We start from the raw sequence: 13,757 nt of genomic DNA, 5'->3' as shown, positions 1-13,757 counted from the left end.
CGCTTCTGTTAGGAAAATTTCTGCCGCAATCAGCTTGCTCAATCATCTTTATCAAAAAAGAGACAGAATAGAGTCTTCAGCTCTCTTCATTTGAATAACGAGAACCCATAGGGAGCATCCACTGTGTGTAAGTTTTTTTAACCAGATCCTTGTGACTGAAATTCTTCTCAGCTTTTTCTTTAATTTGCTTTGCAGGGACCTCCTGTCCTTCCTTTTTTCTTCCCAAATTTTATTTGGGAGGATATTCCCGACATTTATTTGGCAAGGACACCTTCTCCTTGTTTTTCCTTCACCATGCCAAGCCTTACTGCCGCCTGGAAAAAGCAGGTCGACGTGGAAAGAGGAACGCAGACATAGGTGCGTAGCAGCAGCGGGTGAAGAAGACGAGGTGAGCACCTAAGAAATGTCAATGCTTTCTCCGGGACAAGATGGCGCTCGCTACCCTAGTGCGAGCCTGCTGCGCCTTCGCCACCATTCTGACCCCGCTCCCCTCCCGTAGCTCTGCGCTCCCCTTGCTCTCGCGAGATCTCGCACGCGGCGTGTTGCGTCACCTGGGGCGGGGCGATTATAAATACAGCGTGCGCGCAGTAACTCGCTCCTTCCGGCCAGGCGCGGGGACAAAATGGTGGGTGTGCGTTGTGGCGGTGGCTGGGCCCGGCCTTGCCATCCCTCTGGTATCGCTGCCATCCCTGCCCCAGTGGCTGCCAGGCCCTCATCCAGCTGCCACACCGCCCCTGCGGGAGGTGGTGCGGAGCTCATTTGGGGGCTCTGTCACCGTGGGTGGGTGAGGCCTTAGCGTGGGATCGTGGGCGGGCCTGGTGCCCGCGAGTGTGGGATCTCTGGCGAGATGGTAGGCAGCTGCGAGCTCGTGGTCACTGGTGAGGTTTGCGTGCCTCTTTCAGGAGGGGCTGGGGTGTTTTTCTGAGGAACTGCCGGCAGTACGGGCTGCTTGCTATGATAACCAGGCCGCGGTGTGCTCCAAGGTCAGGAGTGCCGATGTCAGTGCTTAGAGTTGAGCTTTGTCCCTCTGTTGGCTCCTGCTTGAATGGCGTGGCGTGGCTGTGGAGAGGAGCCGAGTGCCCGCATAACTGCATAACGATCCCTCTTTCAGCTGTGGGATCGAATTGCATGGTGAGGAGTGTCGCTCCCATGCAGTGGTATTGTGCTGGCAGCCTTTAGTCTTACTTAAGAGTCAGAACTACATTCTGGGCCTTGCCACGAGGTTCCCAATCCCAGCAGAAAGCCCTTTTGGAGACTGATATGCTTCTTAATGCAACTTCTGTGCTGGTGCATTTTTTAAAGCCTTTTCATTATTACTGTTTGCATATTGGATATTAGTGAATCTCTGAAGTAAGCATTATATATTTATTTTCTCTTTTTAGTCTCACCGCAAATTCTCAGCTCCCAGGCATGGGTCCCTGGGCTTCCTGCCCCGTAAGCGCAGCAGCAGGCACAGGGGCAAGGTGAAGAGCTTTCCCAAAGATGATCCCAGCAAGCCTGTCCATCTCACTGCCTTTTTGGGGTACAAAGCTGGGATGACTCACATTGTCCGTGAAGTCGACAGACCTGGGTCCAGTACGTATGACTCTTCCCTTATAAAAGGCAAAAGATAACCTACTTCTCATAGGTAGCTGTGACTTTAATCCTGCCTTAGCTTCGCACCTTGTTCAGTAGGTAATTCTGCTGAGTGGAGTGAGGTATAAAGAAAGCATCCCAAACCATTCCTACTTCATCATGAATGATATCTAGCAGCAAGATCTGGCACTAGTTGTCTTGTTAGTGGTCCTCTTTCTGACATGCATGACAACTTGCATAGGAGCCTCATGTTTTAGTTTAGCTGTACTCTCATGTGCTATTTAAGGATTTTTCTTGATGGACAGGTCTAATTAAATCACCTGCATCATACCTTTGTGAAAGGAATTTGTCTCCTTTAGGCTTGAAACTGTCTGAGAGTGAGGGAGAGCTGCTGCTGCTGGTGTTAACCCATATTTTTGTCTCACTGCAGAGGTGAACAAGAAGGAAGTGGTTGAGGCAGTCACTATAGTAGAGACTCCTCCCATGGTCATTGTGGGCATTGTGGGCTATGTGCAGACTCCTCGTGGTCTCCGCAGCTTCAAGACCATCTTTGCTGAGCACATCAGCGATGAGTGTAAGCGTCGCTTTTACAAGAACTGGTAAGAGAGCAGGACTTTTCACTCGTTGACCTATTTTTCTTCTAGGTTGCAAATTACTGCAGTGTAGCTTCTTGATTCAGTTTTTCCACTGGTGGCATTTGGCCTTAATGTGAGCCAGTGTAATATTATGGCGTGCCAGAGCGGGGCTTCTGGGAAGGTGACAGCATAGCATTAGTGCTATTCTTGACACGGGGTGACAACCCTAGTTTTGGCCTGAGCTCTCCTTAATAGGCTACATGTGATGATACTTCGACGGGCGGACATAAGGAAATCGCCTCTGGCGTTTGTTGTTGAATGTCGAGTCCTGACTGTAGCCCTGTTTTCTCAGGAAAGGGGAGGATGAATGTTACTTTTGATTACTGTTCCGGGCACTGTTGCTGTGATTTCAAGTATGCAGTTTGCCTGAGAGTGGCTCCAGCGTGTCTAGAGCTCACAGCTTGTTTATGAACTTTGCAGGCGGGGAAAATGTCAGAGTAGTGCGACGATTGTCTCACGGGTGTTACAGTGATGACCTTACTGTCAGGCATGGCTCAGGCTTACGGGGGGGAACTGCGGTGTTGTGTAGCAGATAGCAGTCATCTGACGCAGTTGCTTTAAAGATCTGTTTTTCTGTTATTGTTCGACATCTCTCTACAGTCTTTTGTCTTCTGTACTGTGAATATTAATGTGCTTTGGGATTCATGGCAGCTCCGCTCAGCTTTGGCAATCTTGCCTTTGTCTGATGAGCTCCAGGCTCCGCTTGCCAGTGGAAAAGACTGCTTAGAAGCTGGCAATGAGCCACAACTGGCTAAGGTGGCAGCTCCTTCCGCTCGTCCCCTTTCCCTGCGGGATCGATGAAGGGCTTAGCCAAACCTTGTCTCTGCTCTGCTCCTGAAGGCACAAATCCAAGAAGAAGGCCTTCACCAAGTACTGCAAGAAATGGCAAGATGACGAAGGCAAAAAGCAGTTGGAGAAGGATTTCAATAGCATGAAGAAATACTGCCAGGTTATTAGAGTCATGGCTCACACTCAGGTAAGTTTCCAGAGTTCAGGTACACAGTAGGAACAACTGAGATGGCAAGAATAAAGCCTGATCAATCTCAGCAGTGAGATTTCTACCCACCCCACAGTGTAATGATAACTGTTAAGCATTGAATCCCAATGGTCTTCATTCTTTATTAAGTGTACACTCACAGTGTGCATGAGTAGCCTTGAGGGGAACCACAGACAGTCTTCTACAGCTGTGCTCAAAAGAGGCTGAACCATAATGGGCGCTGCTTGGACTCGGTCCTTGTTGATGCCTGGCTCTCAATTCAGCAACAGATGGAAATAGACCAGATACTTAACTTTGTGTGGTCGTGGAATTTGAAGCTGTTCTGCAGGGGCTGGAGTTACTCAGGCTTTCAGTGGCTTCTGTGGGGAGCCAGTGGAGGAGGTGTTTTGAATGGTGCTGGTGTCTGCCTGGCTGTCGAGTGTTGTGTCAGGCTTTCTTGAGGTGTAATTAAATCTATGAGTTAGCTATAAGCACGGTAAGATGTCTAATTACAACTTTGCTGATTTTAATAAACTAGTTTCCAATATTAGACACCAAAGACAGCATTGAAGCTGCTGTTAGTAGTCCTAGCAATCCCTCTGTTCTAAATATGGACTATAAATGTGGCTGCTGTTCAGTTAAAAAAAAAAAAAAAGATAAGGCCAGACTGGAATGGTACTGGAATAGTTGATACAAGATCAATCTGGAAGAACAGAAACTAAATGCCATCCTTTGTTTTCCAGATGCGTCTGCTTCCCCTGAGACAGAAGAAGTCTCACCTGATGGAGATCCAGGTGAATGGTGGCACTGTTGCTGAGAAAGTGGATTGGGCTCGGGAGAAACTGGAACAGCAGGTCCCTGTGTCAAGTGTCTTTGGCCAGGATGAGATGATAGATGTCATTGGAGTCACCAAGGGCAAGGGATATAAAGGTAATTACATGGAAGCTCTGTGGAGTCAGAGTACGCGTTTTAATAAAATCCTGGCCTTTGGTTCTCACAGCTGAGTGGGCCAAGAGCTGAGGAGGTATTGCTGTCACAGTTCGGTGATGAAACCATGGAATAAGCGCTGGGCACAGCGCCTGACATCTGTGAGGAGTCATTCCATGCTGCCTTCCTTCTGAGAACACTTCCTAGGGACAGCCAGGGAGGGAACACTCACAACTTTAGGACAGTGTGCTTCAAGAAGAGCAATTCCTGGAGTGCTGTGTCTAGGCTTCCCTTTTGTTGCTCAGGGACAGTGCTCAAAAGGTCTTCTGAGCTCAGTTTGAAAACAGAAGTCGTCACAGCTTGACAAGAAACATAAACACTGCTTGGGTTTCTTGTTCCAGGTGTTACCAGCCGTTGGCACACCAAGAAGCTGCCTCGCAAGACTCACAGGGGTCTGCGCAAGGTGGCCTGTATTGGTGCGTGGCATCCTGCTCGTGTGGCTTTCTCTGTGGCCCGTGCTGGTCAGAAAGGGTATCACCATCGGACCGAAATCAACAAGAAAATCTACAAGATTGGCCAGGGTTACCAAATCAAGGATGGAAAGCTGATCAAAAACAATGCGTCGACTGATTATGACTTGTCTGACAAGAGCATTAACCCTCTGGTGAGTTGTAACAGCTGTGTGGAAAGAGTTGCTGTCTTCTGAGGCAATTGGGTGTGGTACAAGATGTGAAACGATTGAATGAAGAGCACTTGAGGAAAAAACTCAGCTGCTGTGGGTGGTGGTGCTGCTGAGTCATTCTCAGTATTGACTTGCGTAACTTTTGCTTACTGCATTTAATAATTGGCAGCTGTATTAAAGGATGCTAGGAATGACACTCATGTAAATGAGGAATAATTCAGCCATGAAAGCAGTTTGTTTTGTCGGCCTCAACATTGCCAGTGTTCTTAGCAGAATTCATATAGCAGCAGGTAAACTGCTGTAGCGAGAAACTTCTACAGTGAAAGACAACAGAAAAAGGGGTTCTCAGTGAGTGAAGGAATGGCCAAGTTGCAGAATTGGTGCAGGAACCTCAGGCTGTGGGCACATGTAATGGCTGATCTCACTTCACGGTGTGCGCTGACTGTTTTCTCCCTATCCAGGGTGGCTTCGTCCACTATGGTGAGGTGACCAATGATTTCATCATGCTGAAAGGCTGCGTTGTTGGGACCAAGAAGAGGGTCCTAACCCTGCGCAAGGTAAGTAGGGTTGGAACAGCTTCTGTCAGCTGCATTGCCTCTGGTTCAAGTATCTTTGCTTGCTGCTGTGGGGATTCTTAGATTCTTTGCTGGTGGGGGCTGATCACTGTTGTACAAACTATGAGTTGGCTTGTTAGCAAATGCTCCTTGTGTAATAGCAGCTGAAATAGGAAGTCAGAGTGACTTAAGTGGTGTTCTGGAGATGATGAGGAGAAAGTCGCCAGCTTTCTGGCAGGTTGAAAGGGTGCTGCTGCTGGACTCACCTGGCATCTCTCTTGTAGTCCCTGCTTGTGCAGACCAAGCGTCGGGCCCTGGAGAAGATTGACCTGAAGTTCATTGACACAACCTCCAAATTTGGTCACGGCCGCTTCCAGACAGCTGAGGAAAAGAAGTCTTTCATGGTAAGGATATTTTCTAAAGCTGGCAAGTCTCTGGGTGTTGCACACATCTTTTTGTGGTGGCACTGCCTTTGGCTTAAAACAGCTCCTGGTGGTAGTGTTTGCAGTGGACTGTGGGTGGCATTTCCCATGTGGCACGCGAGGAGGTGGAGCTGTAGTCCCTGTGCTGCTTCAATGTCAGTCCTTTGCAAGGGCAGTGTGCTGGTCAGCAGCTTGGTAGATGCACAGGTGCTTCCCCACTAGGTGGCACCAATGTTTCTTAATTAAATTTGAAGTCTAATTTGATGCAGCCTGTCAAGTTTGGCTTTCTGCTGAAGCTTTTCGCTTCCAGCAGGTGGCATCATTGAGGCATTTTATTTGTAGTAAGCAGAGAAGAGTTTATTTAAAAAAAGAAATGTGATGAAACTGCAAAAAGTTAATTGGTTGTGGTTATCAGTGGAATAGACTATTAACATTTCTTCTTCTTTCTCTTCCAGGGACCACTCAAGAAAGATCGTATTGCAAAAGAGGAGGCAGCTTAATCTGTGGAGTTGTCTTGTGTTCTGCAGCCTGTGTGCTGCCAGATCAAAAAATAAAGATTTTAAAGAATCTAACTTTGTTTCTTGGTTTACATATAGCTGCATCAAGTCAGGCACTCTGGCTGCAGGTCTTATGCATGGGATCAACTAAACAAAAACCTCCCATTCATCAATAGCCCAGTTCTAACAGGATTCCTGTAATGAGTAAGGGACTGCCCATTGCTCTCCTCACCCAGAGAAGATTTTGGTGCAGAGCAGGGCTCTATGTGGTCGTGAGAAGTAATGTAGAATACCTTGGTAGCTGCAAACACCGATCCTCTGCGTGGCAGCTAGGGCTCCTTTGCATTGAACTGTGGTTAGAATTAATGGAACTGTTTTAGGTAGCTGGTACAGCCCTGAATTTTGCATAAGTGCCTGTAGTGGGTGGCTGGCAACTTCCAAGTGATAAATGGAACTTGTGTAGTACTCTCAAGCTTCTTGGTGATGGGAAATGGGCCTGCCTGGGAGGAGAGGAGGGTGATATTTTCGCCATGATCCCTCAGTCTAATGCCAAGGAGGGAGCGCTGTGTGTGCTGCTGGTGTTGCATTACCGGCTGGCTGAAAATATGCCTCTGATCTTGGGGGGAGGGGGGGCAGTTTGGCTGCTGTTTCCAGCTGGGTTTCCTTGGTGTAGGATTGGAGATGCAGCTCTTGTGTACAGACTCAGCTCTTTATAGCAGGAGTCCTGACAAGCATTGCGTTTATGGGAGCTGTGGTGTTATACCAAGAAAGGCAGCACAGCCCTGAGCGCCTGGGTGCCTCCAGCCACAATAGTGAGATCACTCGTGCTTTGGGCCATAGCCTGACTGAAGGCTCATGTAAATTTAGATAACTGTGCTGGTGTAGTCTTTGCTGCCCATAATTGGAGAGGAGACTGTGATTAAGGCAATAACCCTCCAGATTTACACACCAAATGAATTGGCACGTGGATCTGCACTGAGATATATCCAGGGCAGTGCTATTTGCTTTGATAGGAATGGAAAAGGATGGATGTAGAAAATACTTTTCACTGTGATGCGTAAGAACCTTCTAAGAGTTAAAAGGTGGCCAGGAGGAGGAAAAACATTTACCTTGTTTCCCTAGAAACCAGACTCCATGACTGCACAATCTGGCTGGCTCGCTGTCAGCCTCGCTTAACACATGAACCTGTTGGCTGCTTTCAGCCAAGTGTAACAAGAGAGGTCTCAACGACCAATTTTAACTTTATTTTTTTCATAAGTCCCCTCAAACTGGCAGGCAGGTAAAACGAAATCCTAAATTAGTAATTCTCCAGTGCAGGAAAGTGGGATTTCCAACCAGCAGCCATCTCAAGGTGACAGCTTCATGAGCAGCTCTGAAGATGGAGGTTTCCCTTAGAGAGCCTTGCTCTTTTTGGTTGGCTGTGAGTTGATCATTTCACACATGTACATATGCAGAGCTCTTAGCCAGCCGTACCTGCTGCTGCTATTTGATCAGACCAGCCTGAGGTATCGGAGGGGACTGGGATTAGCAGTGAGCTGCTGGGGATGAAAACCCATGATGAAATATGCGCTGCTAATTCTGCCTCTTCCAAAATCTCAGAGACCTTGTTTTCCCAAACTGCACTTGGTGGCAGGGTCTCCAGTGGCAGCTAAGAAGCTGGTGAGTTTATTTTAAAGCAGCAATGACAATGGGGGGAATTTTTGGTCAAATTAGCACCTAATTAAAAAGAAGCAATCCTGAAGAAATGCCATCTGTGTTAGGGATACTCAGCACCCATCTCGCAGGAGGACCTCTTTCATTCAGCTGGGGACCTGGTGCCAAGCTTTCATTAGTTTATGCTTGAAGTGGTGGTTGCTGTTAAAACACTGACTGGGTAAGAAAACAATACTGCAAAAGTATTTTTTAATCCTTTTTCCTCCTGAAAACTTGGGGACGGGAGGACATCCAACGTCAGGAGATGGCGCTCGTCCCTCTCCAGAAGGTGGTGGCAGAGGGTGTCCATGACACTTGTCCCCAAGTCCAGTTGTGCCCTACTGGGAAAAAGCCCCACTTGACTGAGATTGGTCACCTAGTGCTCCTTGAAATGATTGGAAGCTGCCTGGTACAGAACAGCAGGCTTAGGTGTAAAGCAACTGAGATCATGGCAGGGCCACATGGATGGGAGAAGCTGTGGAGCACCAAGTTGTGCCTCTGTCACGTCGGTGTGACTTGCATCTCCTGAGCCTTCCCACTTCTACAGACCTCCATTCATCCCCCCCCTCCATCCACACATCCATTCCTCCATCTACCCCTCCCTCCATCCCTCTCCACCCATCCATCCCTCAATCCATCCATCCGTCCATCCAGGATGACAAGGACAGTCCCCATAGAAATGCTTAGAAGTCAAAGCAGGTCACACATTCGTCCCCCAGCCAGGGGACAAAAGATGGGCTTCTCTTCCCCAGAGCCAAGATCTTTATCATTATTATTATTGCTGTTACTATTATTTTAATCACTTATCTTCACTCTGAGCTTTTTCTATCACTGCCAACCCCAACCATATCTGTGGGTCAGAAGGTCAGGGAGGATCCTGCATCCTGACGATGCTCGGGGAGACCTGCTTGTCCTTGAGCCTTGGGGAGCAAGCAGAACTGTGGGAACATGCCTGGCCCCAGCTGGATGGCTGGGAAGTGAGGCCGACTTTCACCCCCGGCACCTGAAAGCCCCAGCACTCCCCAGCTGCCGGCAGCACGGGGGTTGGGATCGGGGGAGGGGGGGTGCTTTCACAGCTTCCCGCAGCACATCTGGGTCGGAGCTCTTCCCAGCGCCTTTCCTCACTGGAGATGAAACGAGGTGCAGCTGTGACACTCCAGCAGAGACGTTAGAAGTGTGTGAGGCTGCCCGGGGGGCACGGAGTGGGTTCAAGCTGGGGGTCTTGGCTCTTGCAATTAGCTCTGCAAGCAGCCCAGCTGACACCGCGCCTTTGATCTGAGTGACAGGCTCTGAGCTTCAATCGTGCTCGACATGGAAGAGGAGATCATGAACGTGCCCTGGGGTGGTGAGACTGGGTTCACGCAGTGCACACTGAGCCCAGCAGCACATGTCTGTGGGTCAGAGCAGGCAGGTTGGAGGCTGTTGCTCCCCATCTCACTGCCTCTTCAAGTTGCTGTTTGCTTCGTAGGGCCCCTGAGCACAGTGGACCCCAGCCCCTAGCTTCACACTCAGCGGAACCCAAAGGGACCCAAAGGGACCCTCAGACTGCAGCACCGCTGTCCCTCCAGCCCCTGATGCAGCACAACTGACTGGGTGGCATAGGACTTACAGGAGGCCATGTGGCTTTTGGGAAGTCCCCACAGCCATCACCAAGCTGGACAACCAGGCGGTGTTGCTGTGGCAGCCATGGGATGAAGCAAAGAAGACTAAATGTATCCCCCACCACACCACCTTTTCCATAAAGCATGGGTGCAGGGCTGGGATGGCCACCATGAGATCCCCAGGGTTCCTCAGTGCCATGCTGGAGCTTGATCCCATCCACCACCTCAAAGAGCTTTTATTATTACCATTATTTTGAATTTCCTTCTTGGCACCAGCAGCAGTGGGGACTGAGTTCAAGCAGCTACATGAGTGCGTGGATGCAGTCATTGAGCATCCTCCTGCCTCGGCTACAAGAAGACCCCCTCAGTTTTACTGATGCACATCGCTCTTATCTGCCACCATTGTCTGGTTCTGGATGGAGCCCAAAGCCCATTTGTTCCATTGGGAATGGACAAGCCAGCAGGCCTGGGAGATGCTGCTGGCGGGAGGTGTTTATAATCTTTGTTTAGTTACAGAGAGCCTGGACACCCACTGCCGCTTCCCTACACACAATAGGATCAAACGGCTCCGGGACATTTCCTCGCTCCTTGCAGATGAAATCGCTGCATCTGCTGCCCTGCTGCAGCCCCTGCTCCTGGCTTTGTGGGTCCCACACCCCATCAGTGCCCTGGCTCTCAGAGGGCTGTGGGGAATTTCTTGTTGCTGCCATCTCTGCCTCAAAATGGGGCATTTCCTCATTTCCTATCCCTGTTTCTGTTTTCAGAACCTGTGGGCGAGGGGAAGTGGTGTTGCTCATGTGGAAGAAATCATGTCACCACCTGCCCCCAGGGCAGAAGATAAAACACCCACCGGTGGTGCCCTGCCCATGTTTTCGGGAGAATGGAAATCTTCACACCTCCCTCCCCTATTGGTGTCAGGCTCTGGTACAGACTTTCCCTGCCCAGACCTTACCTGTTGGACCTCTGCGGATCTGTTGTTGGAGTGGAGCAGGAGCATCCTCCTGGCACCCACCTGCTTCACCATCTTATCCCAACCTCCTCTTCCTCCTCAGGATGCCCTCTTTGCCCTCCCTGGGTGCCACGGAGTTCAAATCCCAATCCCATCTGCTGGTGGTGTGCCTTGGGGAGGGGGCATTTCCCCTATGCCAGCTTTGGGAATACAAAAAATAGGAATAGTCCCTCTTCTTGCAGGCAACTTTCTCTCTCCCTTCCGTCTCCACCAAGGGTTAAATCTCCTCCTGGGTAAGTAATGTTTAACCTAACCCATTACTAATTAAATGGATGACTTCAGGCAGGTTTTGTTATCGTCTTGGAACACCTGATGCATGTGTCACTGGCAAGAGCTCTGCTTGTCTCAAGTTCACCGGCAATCCTTGAACTCCCGATGCCTTCTCTCTTCCCGTCCCGCTGCAGCAAAGCCCTGTCAGCTGGGGGACCCCCATCCCCACATTCCCTTTGGGGGGACACCACTGAGAGGGACAGGATGGAGATAAAGCATGGGCAGCCCCATACTGGAGGACATCTCAGCCCCACAGAAAGCCTCAGGGCTGGTTGACATCATTCTCATGCTTCAAGGTATAAATAACCAACCTGGTAAACAAAGGAAACTCCCCACGAAGACCATGTAAGGCAGAGCCGCTGTTGTACCATTTATTTATTAGCTCACCATTGCTATTTCCTGCCTCTGTTGGTCAGAGACCTCCTATGTTGGCCAAAAGTCAACTTTTCCTCCCCCGCCACGAATTTACAGTAACCCTTGGCTTACAGCTCAGGCTCTCAGGGTTGGTCCTTGGTTGGTCAGCACTTGGTCCTGGTCCTAAGGAGGACCAGCATCTCTGGTGGATCTTCCAAGCCATAAGTCTGGGGGATCATCACTCAGGAGAGCTTTATCTTGCAAGTCTTTGCTGCGGGAGGCAAAGGGAGCACTCGGTTAAGGGTGAACACACACCTGCAAGGGGGCTGGGAGTTGCTCACTCAACAAGACAGAGCGAGGCCATGCACGCGTCCTCTCCAGGACCCAGCTGTGCTCCCACTCCTCAGCCTGTCACTGCCTTCAGAGCTGCCAGTAGATTGGTCCGTGCATGTGCTTCCCATCTTGCTGCAGGCAACAGCAGTCAGGCTCGTGTGGGCCCCTTCTATCCTTATATCAGATGTGCACCAGCTGGTTTGCATGGAGAGAAGCTGGAGGACACTGGGGAATGGTGCAGAGTACCTGGGGATGGATGGGAGCTGCTCCAGATCCACAGCTAAATCTGGCTGAGGATTTGGGGCCATGGGAGAGGATTGTCCATGTTTTGAGGATGCTAAGCAATTCCAGCTCTCATTTGGGAATGCCCAGGGTGGAGGGACAGAGCGGCAGATCCAGGATCATCGGAGTACCTGTGGGCATCCGTATCCCTCCATCCCAAACTGAGATCTGCCCATGGATCTTGGGTGGGCTTCTGTGGAGCCAGGGAGCTGGACTCAATGAAAGATCTGGAGCAGAAGTCATATGGGGAGCGGCTGAGTGAATGGGGTTGTTCAGTCTGGAGAAGAGGAGGCTCAGTGGAGACCTTATGGTTCTCTACAACAACCTGAAGGGAAGTTGTGGTGAGGTGGGTGTCAGCCTCTTCTCCCAGGTAACAGCAATAGGATGAGAGGGAATGGCTTAATGTTGCACCAGGGGAGGTTCAGGTTGCATATGAGTAAACACTTATTCTCTGACAGAGCTGTAATACACTGGCACAGGCTGCCCAGGGAGGTGGTGCAGTCACCATCCGTGGAGGTGTTCCAGAACCGTGTGGATGTGGCACTGAGGACATGGTCAGTGGGCATGGAGGGGATGGGCTGGCAGTTGGACTGGGTGATCCTAGAAGTCTTTTCCAACATTCATAATTCTGTGATTCTATGGCCCTTATGGGTCCATTCCAACTTGAGATATTCTATGATTATGCGGATCACCATCTATCTTGGCTGCTCCTTCCCTCAGAAAGGAAGAGCATGGCTTGGTCCTTGCTAGCTGCAGGTGGGCTTGGAGCCATGGAGGGACAGTGCATTTGCTTTGCCATTGTGGGGATGAATGGAGCTGCCAGTAGGCTTGGGGGTCTCCCTGGATTTCTCCTTTCTGGCTGCTCATTCCCTACCCTAAATCAATACCTTAGGGCTGTTCAGGAGCAGGGAGGTGGTGTTCACCCCATCCAGTGCTGTCTCCTCTGTCATTGTTATTGAGGCAATTCTCAAGCAGCTTGGATCCTGTTTTTGTGCTGATGCTGCCTGGCCCTACAGGAGAGAGAAACACAGGAAATGGCTGCGACGGAAGCAGAATCATCTCCTGGAGAGAGCAAGGAGCAGCCCTTGCAGCCGCTGAGGGAACAAAGAGAGGGATTCAGAGGGGCTGTGTTATTGCCAGCCCCACTGCCAACCCATGGCTTCCCTCCACCCCGATCCCCTGGGATGAGCTCATGGACACGCTGCCTTCATGGAGGGCACAGCAGTTGTGCCCTTTCCCCGTGGTTAAACAAACTGGGATTTCTGCAGAGCTCTGCACTTGGATCCTTGCAGCACCATGGCTGCATGGGCACGGGTCTCATTGCCATCCCGGAGCTCTGTCCCTCCTCCCCAGAGTGCTCCTGTGCACACAACAGGCCCTCTGTCCCGCAGGCACAAAAGGAAATGTTGAGCCAAAAGGCCATTGGGAGCGTGCGAGAATATTCCTCGTGGCGTCATGGGCTGTCCCAGCCCTGTCCCCAGTGTGTCCCAGCACACGTCCTCTTCTCTAGGTGCTACTCATCCCAAAGAACAAGGATATCTCCTTATTCCCTGCACTAAGACCATATCCAATGGGACTTCTGTCCACATGGCTCCAGTGCAGGAAACTGCTGCTGCACTCTTGTGCGTCCCAGCCCTGGGACAGCAGCATGGATCATGGGGATGTGAAGGTACCTAAGGGGTGGCGCTGCTGGGGGAAGCTTACAGCACTGCTACCCTAAAGGCCAGCAGCTGGAGGGCTTCCATTGCTGGGGAGCGCAGCAATTCCCAGGCTCTGCCTTTGTGCAGTGTTTGTGGCTGCAGCATGAGCGCCAAAATGTCATCGGCCCCTTATCTGCAATGTATCCGGGTCCTTTTGGTACCCACACAGCCTCCAAAAATAGCCCCAGCAGAGGAAAAAAATACATCCCTAAAATAGCACTGCCATTCAGGCTGTCCAGCACCAGGCT

At 50.4% G+C, this 13,757-nt stretch overlaps 1 protein-coding gene across 1 annotated transcript; it reads left to right on the top strand.

Moving 5' to 3' along the window:
• Positions 1-428: 428 nt before the first annotated feature.
• RPL3 (ribosomal protein L3) lies at positions 429-6,343 on the top strand (the record flags this gene model as incomplete). The annotated part of the gene is made up of 9 exons (XM_079532793.1): positions 429-674; positions 1,383-1,575; positions 2,006-2,174; positions 3,051-3,186; positions 3,930-4,116; positions 4,515-4,777; positions 5,257-5,352; positions 5,634-5,753; positions 6,227-6,343. 9 exons carry the CDS (start codon positions 429-431, stop codon positions 6,269-6,271), a joined length of 1,455 nt encoding a protein of 484 aa, XP_079388919.1. The 3' UTR covers positions 6,272-6,343.
• Between the last annotated feature and the right edge of the window lie 7,414 nt (positions 6,344-13,757).

This window comes from Tetrao urogallus, assembly GCF_951394365.1.
Source record: "Tetrao urogallus genome assembly, chromosome: 1".
NCBI classification, from domain to species: Eukaryota; Metazoa; Chordata; class Aves; order Galliformes; family Phasianidae; genus Tetrao; species Tetrao urogallus.
Note: the sequence above shows the minus strand (reverse complement) of the source record. Positions and strands in the feature narration are given on the sequence as shown.